Source organism: Apus apus, chromosome 2, assembly GCF_020740795.1.
Source record: "Apus apus isolate bApuApu2 chromosome 2, bApuApu2.pri.cur, whole genome shotgun sequence".
Taxonomy (NCBI): Eukaryota; Metazoa; Chordata; class Aves; order Apodiformes; family Apodidae; genus Apus; species Apus apus.
The window spans coordinates 77,456,707-77,470,897 of NC_067283.1; the positions used below are offsets into that span (position 1 = coordinate 77,456,707).

At 37.9% G+C, this 14,191-nt stretch overlaps 1 protein-coding gene across 5 annotated transcripts in view; it reads left to right on the top strand.

The window, feature by feature from the left end:
- LOC127380456 (cadherin-12) overlaps nt 1–14,191 on the top strand; it is a 545,741-nt gene that overhangs the window by 499,083 nt on the left and 32,467 nt on the right. For all 5 annotated transcript variants that reach the window (XM_051609381.1, XM_051609385.1, XM_051609384.1 and 2 more), the window contains one exon: nt 8,644–8,897. In XM_051609381.1, the coding sequence (XP_051465341.1) occupies nt 8,644–8,897 (254 nt within the window). The remainder of the gene's footprint in view (nt 1–8,643; nt 8,898–14,191) is intronic.

Below are 14,191 nucleotides of genomic sequence, written 5' to 3' on the forward strand. Positions count from 1 at the left end.
GCTTTATTTGCAATGAAATTTAGAATTTGTGTGCTTAAATTTTCCTCAGCTCTGACCATTAATCTATGTTTGCATTATACTCATTCTAGCAACAAAATTTGTGGCTTCAGCCTCTTGACTTGGGCAACAGTAAATTATCCATGGGAGCATTAGAGGACCAGATGATGTCAAGTCACTTATTTCTTTGCTGGTTCCAGTGACATAAAATGGAAGCTACAATACCCATGTGAAGTTACTTGTCAATGAGACATGAAACTCCACTCTTCACACCCCCCTGTCTTTTCGGACTAAAAGTTTGAATATACTGCTTCCTCGTTACGTGAATTTGTAATCTTGGTGTCATTTTAAAAAATAATTCTGATCACCTCTTTCCCTCTATGCAGATGACTCAAAAATAGTTCCATCTGAAACTGTCAGGCTGAGCAGCTGCATGCCCCTCCATATGCACTGGCAGTCAAAAACAGCAATGAGTGGGAACCACTGAAAAATGAATGCTTAAGCATAAAGCATTTTATAGGATTCAGGTCTCCCTGGATTGCTGCTTGTTTTTATATACAGCAATGGAACTTTTTAATACTTATGGTTAAGTATATATATGTTAGACTATATAGGCAAATCATGCAAATTGGCATTGCAGATTCAAACAGCTCAGCATGCAATATTTGTTATTGATGAAAGGCATCCATATATGACTTTGCCAGGACAGGCAAAATGCCTGGCCACTTTTGAGACTGCTATATGGGAAATTAAATAATATCTAATTGAATCACTACTTTTAAAAAAAATTGACACAACTAAATCTATATCCAGATACTTTACAGTTGGTCTCTGTATTTTGCTGCATTTATTTGTCTTTTCTAAAATTTTAGGGCACTTTTACAGCAGCAGAACATTGGTTGGTATTGCCTAGTGTAAATGATAGATCTCCGTCACTGAACAGGAGGGGAAAAAATGTAATCTTAATTGTCTTCATCATGGTAAGCCTGGGGAGAGTGATAGGCTGTGAAGGTCAGGGAATGCCACCTTTGTTCTGTGAAGGACTGTGGAAAGGAAATAATGCCTTTATACAGTCCCTACACATTGTATTTCACAAGACTTTTCTTAGGAAAAGGTTTCATTCACAAAGTTTTAAATGATCCAAGTGTTTTAAGGCACTTCAGAAGCATTCAAAATCCATCCACTTAAATTCTCTGCTGGATCCCAGGTTTAACAAGAGCAGTCCATGTTCTTAAGGATACCATTAACTCATTTGTCTTTTCATATCCTCTGTGCTTGTAATACTATAAATGTGTTTGCATGGGTTGCAGTTTTTCAGATTTTCAGAAGTGCTGGACATTCATAATTCTGTAGACATCTATTAAAACGCATGCTGCCTGTACTGCACAAGCCTGAAACAGCACTATTTATTTGCTTGCACAGAAGCTATTTCACACTGCATGGTGTTCAAAAGACTGATTTGACTTTGTTGAACTATGCAAATATTTAAGTTAGATATGCATTTAAGTCCTTTAAATCAAAGCTGGTCAATGAACAGGGCCAACACTTTCAATTATGGATTTAAACAGTCAAAGCCACTAATAAAAAGTGTTATGTGCTTTAAAAACAAGATTGCACTTTTTTCTGTATCATAGCATATGCTGATGCTGTAAGTGCTGCAGTAATTCAGTTTTGAGCTATTTCAAAACCATTTATAAAATTTGCTTGTATTTTTCCTAAAACATTTCTTGCAGCCAGAAACTGTCAATCACTGCAGAGATGATTTGTTATGTTTTGCTGTGTTGTTATGCAAAAAAACCCCAAACAAAACCATGGAGATATTATTATCTCAAAACTGAGGAAAATTGAGCTGTCCTCGACTATTGGAAAATGCATTTGATGATAAAAAACTGCACAAGCCAAATTGTTCCTTTTAGTGCTCTAAGTGCATTGGTGGAGGCTCTTCTTTTTGGACACTAAATAGGCAGAAATAACTACAGCTGGATGAGGTGCACATCTTAAATAATTTGGTTTGGTTGCTGATTTATTTTCGTGCTATGATCCAATATAAACCTGATTAATACTCGTCTTGTGCTATTTACATATATATTAAAAATGGAATAAATTTTCTTATGTTCTGCTAAAGAAATGTTCCATATATCACTTAGCACCACTGTGTGGATAGTAATGTAGTAGATTCCCAGATTCCCATCTCTAAAAAAAAAGGAAAACAGCATCAGCAAAAAGAGAGGGAAATGTCTGGTTTTAGGATAGTGTTGCATACATTTCTCTGTAAGAGGAAGAAATATTAATATATTAGGAAAAGAATGGCTGATTTATTCCCTTGTCTGGTTGTATTTAATACAGTATTTATTGGGTTTTACATTTACATAGTATCTGTCATCCTACTTCAATGCTTCAACAAGTTACAGTAAGGTCCAGGCAGCAGTGACAAAAGGGACCTTCTTACTATTTTTGTAATGGAGTGTAGTGGCCTCAGGTGGCATGTAGAGTAGTGTTTCCCAGGCAAGATCCTGATTTTAGTGAAAATTATAAGAAATCTTTAATGACCACACCCAACAGAAAACAGAAGGATCCAGTCTTTACTGAACATTTGGCACTACATTTATTAAACTATGGATAAGATTATAGGATAAGCACATTGTGTACAGAAACCTCTTAATTGGCTCAGTGTGAGCTAATCCAGATATTGAGCAGGGTTCAAGCCCTGGCCCTGGATCAGACATTGCTGATTTGTGAAGGGTATCATTAAAACCCAGGAAAAAAAAAACTGTTTCTAGGTTTCACGTGGTACGATCCTACACTGCTGCACGTGCTAGGTGAGGTTCTCTATATGGGTCAGTGGAAGTTCAGGGAATATCTGAATCTTTTTTTTTTTTTTGTAAACTGGGTACCACTAACTGATCAGGCAACAAAGCTGTATCCATGAAATCACATTATCTCAGAGAGACGACAAGGCACTGCATGGTGAGAAATAGTAACTTCAGCAATGACAAAAGAACAGAAAATGGGAGGAGAATGAACAGACCCAGTAGCTGCACAGAGGTATTTGGTGTGTATGCCTCCTTGTAACATCAGGCACAACTTTTTAGATGCCTTTAATTGGAGTCAATAAGTAGAAGTTTGACTGCCGACTAAGCTGAATTGTCCTGCTCATGGGACAGCCCACGTATGTAGTGCTGGGACATTGCCATGATGTAAAAACATCTGTACATCATAATAGTGAGCATAAGGCACACTCCTGACATCCCTCAGCCAGAATTGAGTTGTCACTACTACTTGCTTTACTAATAAAAGTGTACAGACTAGTCACCCACCTCTCCCCTTCGTTCTCCCAAGGCAGGGAATACCTTCTGCAGGTATGTACATGGGCTCTGGCTGCCTATAATCATAACTCATCAGTTCGTGGGAGTGGGAATTGGAGTTTTACCTTTCCAGGAGGAAGAGCAGGCAATATTAAGTCCTTCAGTATAGGCAGAAAGTGGTGAACCAGATACAGATGCAATCATAAGGACCACGACAGCCACAGAGAAGACTGACAGAGTGAGGAAGGGGTGTTCTTCAGCCACAGGAGTTTGCAGATACACCTGTTTGGTTTGATATTCCTGGAACAGGGAAAGGCACCTGCAGAAACTGGTAAGACGCTTGAGAGCAGCAAACAGCTGAACCCCTAACATTGGTCAGCTTCTTCTGTTCTTCAGATACAGAACATATGTATTTTGCCTGCTTCTCATCAAATCTGGAAACAATTACTTCAGATTTGGTCAAATCTAAAGCACTTTTTGTAGTTTTGGCCTACAGATCTCTTTTTTATTGTAGATTCTTGTCTCCATAATTAATGAATGTTCCTGGTTCCCCTGGAGCTAGCTTTAATAAATCAACCTGCTCTATAATACCATTTATTTCCTTATGCTTTTTAATATCCAGTGCAGTTACTGAAACATGCCAATGCACAGCAAATGGTCTTATGGCAGTATTTCACAAAACATGTAGACATTCAACCCATCTTCAAGGGGAATTTGTTGCCAGGTTTCTAGACAGCTACACATGACATTGTTGTTCCACAGTGCACAACGCTAGTATGAAGACAAGCCTAAGTTACTATGTGCTTTCTCTCGATGTGGTTAGTGTCTGCAATTATCCATATGTCCTGGAGTGTACAGTATTATCCCAAAATATGTTTTTTCCATCATTGTGGATCATGAAAGCCTGTATCACTAAACAGTACAGTTGTATCTCTTCTGTGTGGATTAAAATCTCTTTCTGTAGTTTCTGGTCCTGCCTCTTTAGACTGGCAGGATAGTTATTTTCCCACTCTTGCCATGCTTCTTATAATAATTCATTATATCTTTAATCCCTTATTTTTTTTCTTTCTGTTCTTTAATTCTCTCTTTCCCCATCTATTCATCTATCTACCTATTCATTTATCTGTCTATCTAAAATATAAATGTACATACATATGCACCTATATAGTAGCATTCCTTAACTTCTACCTTGAATATGGGAAACAGTAATATTTCAAAATATATTTATTTCTGACATGGAGCTGTTTATGTGCCTTCCTAGTCATACTAAATGGGCCCAGTTCACGGTACTTCCAGAACTGCAAGATAAAGTGATTTGTCAGTATATGTTATTTGATTTGGGGGTTTGTGGAATGCCTTTGCTGCATACAGCTGTGTATATGCTGATAGTGCTTTACTACGCAACTATATAGAGCAGCTTGTAACTGCAACACAGGAAAAGGCAGATAAGAACCAGCAGGGAGGCCAAATACATCTGTTCTGTCACTGGTACTTAGAATATCAGTTACAAATACTCCTCTAATTGTTGAATATTTCACAGTTAATAAGACATTGCCTTAATATTAGCAAAAATGCTGTTTACTGTGGAAAAACCTGACAGTTTTGTAAAATAAAAGCCTTATTCAAACTTAGCTTTATAGAAGGAATAAATATTTCTATTGGTTACCTAAAAAAAAATAAAAAATTCTTTGAAGTAATTCCATTAAAATCTGTTTGATTGAAACACCTTTCAATAATCTTACAGTGCTTTTCTAATTTAAACATTCTGCTATATTTGTACCCTTAACATAATTCCAGATTTTAAATGAAAACAGGACTGAACACTGTCAGACATTTTTTAAGTAATAGAAAAAAAATATTTTAAATTTTAAAAAAGACAGCTAAAATACTGTGTCAACCACTCATGTCCTTCACAGATTTTAGTGGTATATACTAAAAGCAGAAATACAAATAAATGCTATTTTAACATCTTTAAAACTAAACATCCAAAAAGCTTTGCCTGAGACCTAGGCCAACATTCAGTTCTTCTGTTTTCAGGCAGACTCTGGGCAGAAAAATGCCAAAATTTGAGACTGTCTGTCTATAGCTATCTATATGGATAACTGTGCAAAACCGGGAACCAGAACTGATCGGGAGATCATAGCATGGATTCCCCGTAAGCACAATACATTGAAACCATACTCTTGCTGCATTACATATGTTGTACAAAATCTTTTTTTGTTTTGAAATTAAATCCTAGGTTTGCAACATTCCTCATCTTTCAGCAGACATTTCAGCTGCAGTTTAGCCTCACATATTAAAATGCTAAATATATTATACTGAAAGGCTAAATTCTGCTATTTTGTCAGCAACTGTCACAAATTTCTTTCTCTGACAATGGCTCATCACTTTCAGCCTGTCTCTTGAGTGCCATCTGTGCTCTGCATTGGCCACATATTGTTTCACCTATAACTACATCATTAGACCCATAGAAGGACTGAAAGAAAGAACAAGTTGCTCTGAGGTTACAGCAGGAAAACATTTTCCTTTCATGGTGTCAAACTGTCTTTTCAAAAATATGACATAACATTGCCCCATAATGCTTGGGGAAAAGAAGAAATGAAGCTACTTTACCTGATTTCTGGGTAGCTGTGCACTAAAATATGCCAGCCAAAGCACACTAATACACAGAATTGCTTGAAATCCCATTCCTTTGGCCATCCCAAAACAACGTTTATTTTCCCTTTGCATCACAAGTATTGTGACTGGGCTCTGGCCAAAGACCATGATCTGGTACTACAGTCTTGAAACAAAACTGTGAAAGACAGCTTCCAAGAACCACATGGATTATGGCTCTTTCCTTTAGCCCATCTATCTTCAAATATATTCTCGCATCACATGAACCAATCTAAATAGTTTTAATGCAGGTTTTGAGGTATGAAAGATACACACAAAAATCACAGAATAACCAAGGCTGGAAAAGACCTTTAAGATCATGAAGTCCATCCTGTTACCTAACACCACCAAAACAGCTAGACCATGGCACTGAGTGCAACATCCAGCCTTTCCTTGAACACGTCCAGGGACGGTGCCTCCACCACTTCCCTGGGAAGTCCATTCCAATGTCTAATTGCCCTTTCTGTGCGGAAGTACTTCCTAATATCCAACATAAATCTCTCCTGGAGCAGCTTCAGGCCATGCCCATGTCTTGTTGCTAGTTAAATGGGAGAAGAGCCCAGCTCCCACCTGACTACATCCTCCCTTCAGGTAGTTGAAGAGACTCTCTCCAGGCTAAACAACCCCAGCTCCCTCAGTCTATAAGACTTTCCCTCTAGTCCTTTCGCCAGCCTTGTTGCTCTCCTCTGGACCTGCTCCAGCACCTCAATATCCTTCTTGAAGTGAGGGGCCCAGAACTGCACACAGTACTCGAGGTGAGGTCTCACCAGTGTTGTGTACAGGGGGAGAATTACATCCCTACTCCTGCTGGCCACACTATTCCTGATACAAGCCAGGATGCCATTGGCCTTCCAGGCCACCTTGACCCCTCATAGTCAGACTTTTTCCCTTCCAGACTGGTTCTGTAGGGGCCAAGTTTTCTCCCCTTATTTTTACTTTTTTTTTTTTTTTTAAATGGGTTAACAATTTATATAATCAGCTGAAGAAGAGTTTGTGGGTGCTTTTTTGTTTGTTTGGGGGCAATTTTTTGGCATTGCATAACAGTGAAGATAAGTAATATAGAATGGGAAAAGGCAGTGTGACATCAATGTAGATAATGAAGCAGCATGTCCACTTGCAGCGAAGGTAACAGCTTAGGGTTTCACCACCAGGGAAGAAGATCTTCCACACTTAATTTTGTTTGTTTCTTCTTAGCCTATTTTATTTAAGTCCAGTCATGAAGGTGCAACTCACACTGGCTCTTACTAGGAATTTTATCTGCAGGAGGATGCTTGCATGCAATAATGGATTGGTTAGCAGTACTTGGCTTTCAAGATTGATTATTTTCTATGGCATACAGACTTGGATGGCTAATTTTAAATCCCCAGCTCAAAAAAGACTGACCATCTAATCTTATACAATTATAAAATATTTCATAAGCATTTAAAATAATTATGCTAGCTGTTCACTTAATGTAAGTCAAGGTAACTCAATTTATTTTAATGGAGCTAGTTCAATTTACACCAGCCAGTCATCTGGCCAATTATGTCCTGTTGTGATAAAGACAGAAAAAGGCAGAATTTAAATCTATTCTAGCTGTGACAAATGACTGTAAATTCTGCAGTAATGATGTCTGAGAAAAAAAGAAGTTACAGATACTGAAATATTACTGCTCATACACTTGTGATCCTGCTCTCTTTCCCAGATCGCATGCCCTTTCCCGTTAGAAAAATTTCCAACTTGACAATTATAAGCAGAAACCACTAGGTGCCAGTGTTACCCAGACATCGGAAAAACACTGTCAACAAAAAACGTGGGATTGACGTAGCTAAAGCCTTTAACCGAAAACAGAGCCTCTGCACCTTTTAACTAAATAAGAGTGCATTAAGGTTTTTGAGATTATTATTTTTCTAAATTTACAGAAATGGACACCAAAACAATCTGATTAGAGGATGCATTTCCATAAAAAACCCACACAGGAAAACAAAAGGCCTTCAAGACCTTATGGAATATACCTAAGATCATAAGGCAGAGTCAAAGTCTGCATTTTTCAGCGTATGTGCAGCTTGAATACACAGGGTGAACAGCGGTTCCCAGCTAAGATAGACATTTTGGCGGAAAACTTGAATTCACATTCCAAGCCACATCTGATGTTTGGTTTGACGCATTGGTATACATCACAGTTTTTATTTGGGCTCATTTCCATCATTGTCATGGTCCTTTGAAAGCTTTAGCTGCTAAAAGAAATTGAAGTCTTCTGTTTAAGGAACTTGATCAGCTAGAGACAGCTTATCTATCGCCTGTGCATGGGAGTTGCAAATGCGTATCTCTGGCCAACCTACACACGGCATTTGCAAGACATGCAAGCATTTGCAACATTTGCAAGAAATCAATTTCACTCATTTAACTTTAGACATCTACAGTGTAACTGTTTACATCTATGCTAGTCATCCTGATTGTGTTTTATGTTGAGAAACAGTAATTTCCTGCGTGTTATTAACCTGGGTGCTTTCAGAAACTCCCTTAGCATGAGAAGAACTGCAAAACCAATTTCAATGGTTAGTTCAGGAGCTGAAGTTTACACTGAAGGTGGCTTAAGTTCTGCCAAACTAATCCTACCAAAATGATTTTGCAATATTTAATCTTTAGTCAAGAACATCAATCTTTAGTCAAAATCAATGTTTTTGTTTTCTTTTGCTTTCTGCAGCCATTAGACTTTGAAACAAAAAAGGCATATACTTTTAAAGTTGAGGCCTCCAATCTCCATCTTGACCATCGATTTCACTCAGTGGGTCCATTCAAAGATACTGCCACTGTGAAGATAAATGTGTTGGACATGGATGAACCTCCAGTTTTCAGCAAGCCTATGTATACAATGGAGGTTTATGAGGATACACCTGTGGGGACCATTATAGGTGCAGTGACAGCACAAGACCTCGATGCTGGCAGCAGCTCAGTTAGGTAAGAAAGCTTTTCTTTCTTCAATAAATCTCATACAACCCAAAGTGCTGCTAAGAGTGAGATTCACTGGTAAAGAACTTAGAAAGAAGACATAAAATGTTCCAGGTCTTTTTCTGTAACTAATGTTTGTTTCACCATTTAAAAAAAAATAAATTATTAATTCTTGTATAATACAGAAAAATACTTCTTCATGTGTCTGTGACACATTCCTCCCCTGAAGAAAGATCAAAATCTACATAACAAAGATTGAAATGGGAATCTTTTTCCCTGGTGGTAGCCTATGAAAATAGCCTTATTGAAGTCCATATTCTGTTGAAGTCCATACTCTCTTGCAACCAGATAGCAAACCTTTAATCATATTATTGAACAGTTTTTCATATGACAGCAGAATCATTTGAATATATAACAACTCATCAGTGAGAATTTTTTTATTTCACAAACCCTCCTAGATAAGATTCTTACTAGTTTATTGGAGATCTGACCATGCTAGAAGATCCTACCTGTATCCAATGCTGACTAGTGCAAGCAGGAAAATAAACTATCTGCAACTGTTAGCTCCTGATGCACTAGTGTTAAATATTCCATAAGTATATATCCTCTGAGTGGAAAGTAAAAAAAAAAAAAAAAAAAAAAAGGTATATGACCAGAAGTTAGAAAGCATAAGTTAGTTTGAAAGCATAAGTTGTGTTTGATTACAGCTTCTTACTGTAGCCTAACCAATTACACTCTTTTGACTGGATAAAATCTAGATTGTTTCATAGATTTAAAGAATGGCTCCATGAATTTAATCATATTTAGAGAAAGAATCCAAGCATCTTCTGTGTAAATATTCTCTCTAAACTAACATGGAAAAGCAAATAATTTACTTTAAGGAAACAGCTAATACAATTTGCTGGGTGGCACAGTTTCTCTATAAAATAATTATTTTTTTCATGAAATGTTTTCCTAGAGCAGTTTGGCCATTAAGATACCTGTTACAACAACAACAAAAAGAACAAGCTGCCAAACAATAGAAGCTGGGATAGAAAAAACAATCTGCACTGTATGCAACAGAAGGTACAACTCTGGAGAACAAAGCAGGCTAGAGCAGCTCACATGAGAGGAAGCAGCAGTAGCATCTAAATCCATATCATCAGACAAAAGCTTCAGCTCTGTTATGCTAGACACATCAGGAAGGGGGAGGTAACAGCTAAGAATGAAGACTGGATTCAACTGTTTGAAAAAGAAAAATATTTTGCTGGAAGCCATTGACAATGTTGAGGTTTATATTATTTTTCTCTTTGCTTCTGTTACTGGAATCAAGCTTTTGGACAAGTCAGGAATTTTAAACAGTTTTGTGGTATAGTATTTGTTGAACTGGAAAGGCAGAGAGTACATATTCAGTGAGAAACAGGAAATTAACCACAAGGAGAAAAGGGACCGCAGGTATTCAACACTTGCAAGGGTGACTGGCTTTGAAGTTGTTTTTGGGACATTACCCCAATGCACTTGACTTTCAAAATGTGTTAAATCTGGAGTTTATGTATCTCAGGAGAGCTGCTTTGTCTATTCCCATTTTATCCGCAGTGTTGCAAGAAACAGCATAAATGTTAGGAGGAAGTCCTATGTACTTTGTAGTTATTAAAAATCCCAAAGCACTTCTGAAAAGAGCAATGATCTCATGTTCTTCAGAGTCCTCTAGTTTACGATGGTTACAAACTATCTGTGAGGGGAAGAAAAAAAAAAGGGGGGGGGTGGGGAGAAGTAAAGTATCAGCACATGTTTTGTAGAGTATTTCAATGTATGTAATGTGTAAATATGCAAATGCTTTTAGTAAAGTTTCTGGTGCTTTTGGTATAAGGAATCTCAGGACTTCCTAAGATCACTGTTACATGTGTCCGTACATGCATGAATGTCACAGACAGAGCTGTCTAAATAACAAGAAAGTACACATAGAGTTATCTGCAATATTTTCTAAAGTAGTGATCTTTATCTAAGTGTCTGTAATGTTCATCAACTTTGCATTGACACCTTTGATGTTTTCAGATTTCCTTGGTGATGATTTTCTGGCATAAAACATAAAAGGTTTTCTCCTGACGTGAATGCCAGATATGACTCCAATTACAATGAGTTTCATATTCTATGCCACAGCACTGTCCTTCAGATCTTCTCTGCTTGATTCAGGAGTTTTGCTTTATGAACTGCAAGAACCACTCAAGGCAGAAAAGCTGTGGAGACTGTGCATTTTCCTGTCCAAGTCCAGAATTATGACACCTTGATATTAAAGAAGGAAAAAGTCATGTGTACTAGTTACAGGTCAAACACCCTCAAAATCTTAGGGACAAGACTGTATTCCCTGTCTGTGCTTCCAAAGGAAAAGCCTTATTTAATTTCTGAACTAGTTCACAGTGGTCTAGAAACTTTTATGGATAGGTTCTGTTTTTGCAGTGAAATATTTTACTATGTAAAGATGCAGAAAATGCAAATAGTATATTACTTCCTGAATTCTCAAACACTTTATCCTGATGTACGAGCACAAACAAGATTAATTGAAATTACATATTTAACAGGAAGTGCTTGACCTTCTAAACCCATAATTCTTCTGACTTTTTTTGGGGCGCACATTTTATGAATTTGCTTTTTTCTTTGAAAAGAAAGTCCTATCCTGTGACATCAAAGTTAATCTTATAGTTACATACACACATAGAAAGACTGGGACATCTAGCTCCTCCAGCACCTCAAGCCTATTCATTTCATTACAGATTAAGTTACAGATATTTTTGTTTATATGGTATTGCACTAGGGGGACAAAATGCTCTGCCAGTTGGCTTGTTGGCTTTGCACAAATAAAAGATTGTGGGACTCAATAATTTTGTTTCCTTTTTAGCTGCTCTGGTGAGTTTTGAACAGTCATGCTCTGTTGCTTCCTGTGTGTTTTTGTCTCAGTTTTAGCTCTACTCCATCCCTTGCCTTTTACTGAAGTCCCAGTCTCCAAACCACTTTTAAGACCTCTGTTTCAAGTTCTAATTTATCCAGACTAACTAGCTGAAACCCCTGCACCAGTACCTCTCAGTTCCTGCTGCAGATCCCTTGCTATCTTTTTCAGTCCTCTTAGTAGCCCACCCTTTTAGGAAATGCCAGAGCATCCTGTGCTCTGGCAGTCTAATACCAGTCTCCTATTTCACAGTCCATCTTTCTTTCTTGCACAGCTGGTTTCTGCCTTTTTCTTCCTGAACCACATCCTATTCTGCTGCATTGCTTTCTTCTTCTGATAGTAGATGTACTTTTTTATCTCAGTGGCTTGATGTATTTTTTTCTTTTTGTTCCAGCTACTTTCATCTTCTTTGTAGACTGTAGAAACTAGGTTACTATCCCAAAATTTTCTCTGAATCACAAGGGTTATATTTGGCCAACATATCTGCTCTTTCCCCACCAGATTCCCTAATTTCTAGTCTCATTTGACTCAGTGAGCACTCAGCTGCTATATACACAAAAACTTCCCCATCTATCTATTAAACAGGGCAACAAATTCCTTCTTCCCCTTCCTATTTCTCCCTGACTTTCTGACTCTTCCTCTGTTTACTTATCTGGCTTCTAGGCTTTGTCTTCATGACCTCAGGCAGTCACATCCTCCACTCTATTGTCCTTTTCCTGCAAGTTCCTCTCCATACATTCACATGTATGGCTCTGCAGTTCTCTAGGTTTGAAAGAGTTAGCTTGCTTCTCAACATCTGGGTGGTTTTAAAGAACTGAACAGGAAGGTGACTTCTCTTCAAACCTTTCTCTTCTGTGGATACACTGTCATTCAAAAAGAAAGCTGCTTTCTTACAGCTTCAGGGATTTCTGCTCTTCAGCAGAGTCACAGCGACTGACTGTATCTCTCTGCTTTACCTTTAACATGAAGCAAGATATGGATAACAAAATTTTATGCCAGTTTAAATGAATAATGATAGTTTAAATTAATGTTTTATTTCATATTTGCAATTAATTAGGTGCACAGAAGCAGACAGTGACCACAGGTCAGCTGACAAATGACTCAGTTCTGTGAATTGAAGGATTGTGGTACCTTGGTTCCAGGGATCATCTTGGAGCTACTACAAGTAGCCGCTACCAGAAAAAGTGCAGATTTCTTTTAACTTAATTGTAAATCTATAGACTTAAGTCTGAAGTGGTCATATATCATTCCTTGGTGGGGAAGGTAACTGTATCCGTGATACTGCCGCATGTTCACTGAGAACTGCCAGAGGTGAGCTGAAAAACCCTTCTTAGTAATTTTGGAGCACATGCAGGCTGACTTTTTGATCTGTGTGGATTTTCACAAGACTGTCAGGAACATGGAGTACAGGGGAGTACTTTCTGGTGCAAGTCAGAAAGCCTGCACTGGAGGAAAGTGAGACCTTCCCAAATAAAAGATTGCTAGGATTCATTTGACATGCATGAATTTTCCTAGATCAACTTCTGGAATCATATGTAGCATGAAATACTATTTTCTAAGTCCAGCAAGTCAAAAGCAACTGAAAACAAACTGGGAGAGGCTAGTAATTCATCAGCTTACAGAATCACAGAATCTTTCTGGTTGGAAAAGACATTTAAGATCATTGAATTCAACCATAACTTAACTCTACAAACCACTAACCTAACTAGTCTAGTGCTTACACTATGTTCCTAAGCACATCTACATGGCTCTTAAACACCTGCAGGGATGGAGACTCAACTACCTTCCTTGGAAGCCTATTCCAGTTTTTAATTACCCCTTCAGTGAAGAATTTTTTCTTAATATCCAATCCAAACCTCCCCTGGTGCAACTTGAAGCCATTTCCTCTTGTTCTATCACTTCTTACTTGGGAGAAGAGACCAACACCCACCTTGCTGAAACCTCCTTTCAGGTAGTTGCAGAAAGCAATAAGGTCTCCTCTCAGCCTCCTCCAGGCTAAACAACTCCAGTTCCTTCAGACAACCTACTGCAGCTTGTGAAAACCAGCAAGTGATCTTCAATTCACATATGCAAGCCTATTAAGCTATAAAATGCCAATCAGGAGTTTAGGTCTAAAAGTATGCTTAGATCAAGTACATTTATGGACTACTGCTTTCAATGAATGACCTGTTTGAGAGGCAGTTGGAGGCTGAAAATCAAGAAGTGTGCATTCAGCTCCAAGGCAGAAAAAAACCAGCTTGGTAGGGAAAGCTTTTAAATTAATTGAGAATAGCTAAGAACTCAGAGAGAGGAAAGGAACAATATGACCATAATAGTTCTGGTTTACTTCACAGCACTTTTACCACCTGGTGATGTGATTTTACAAAGCCAGTTCACATCC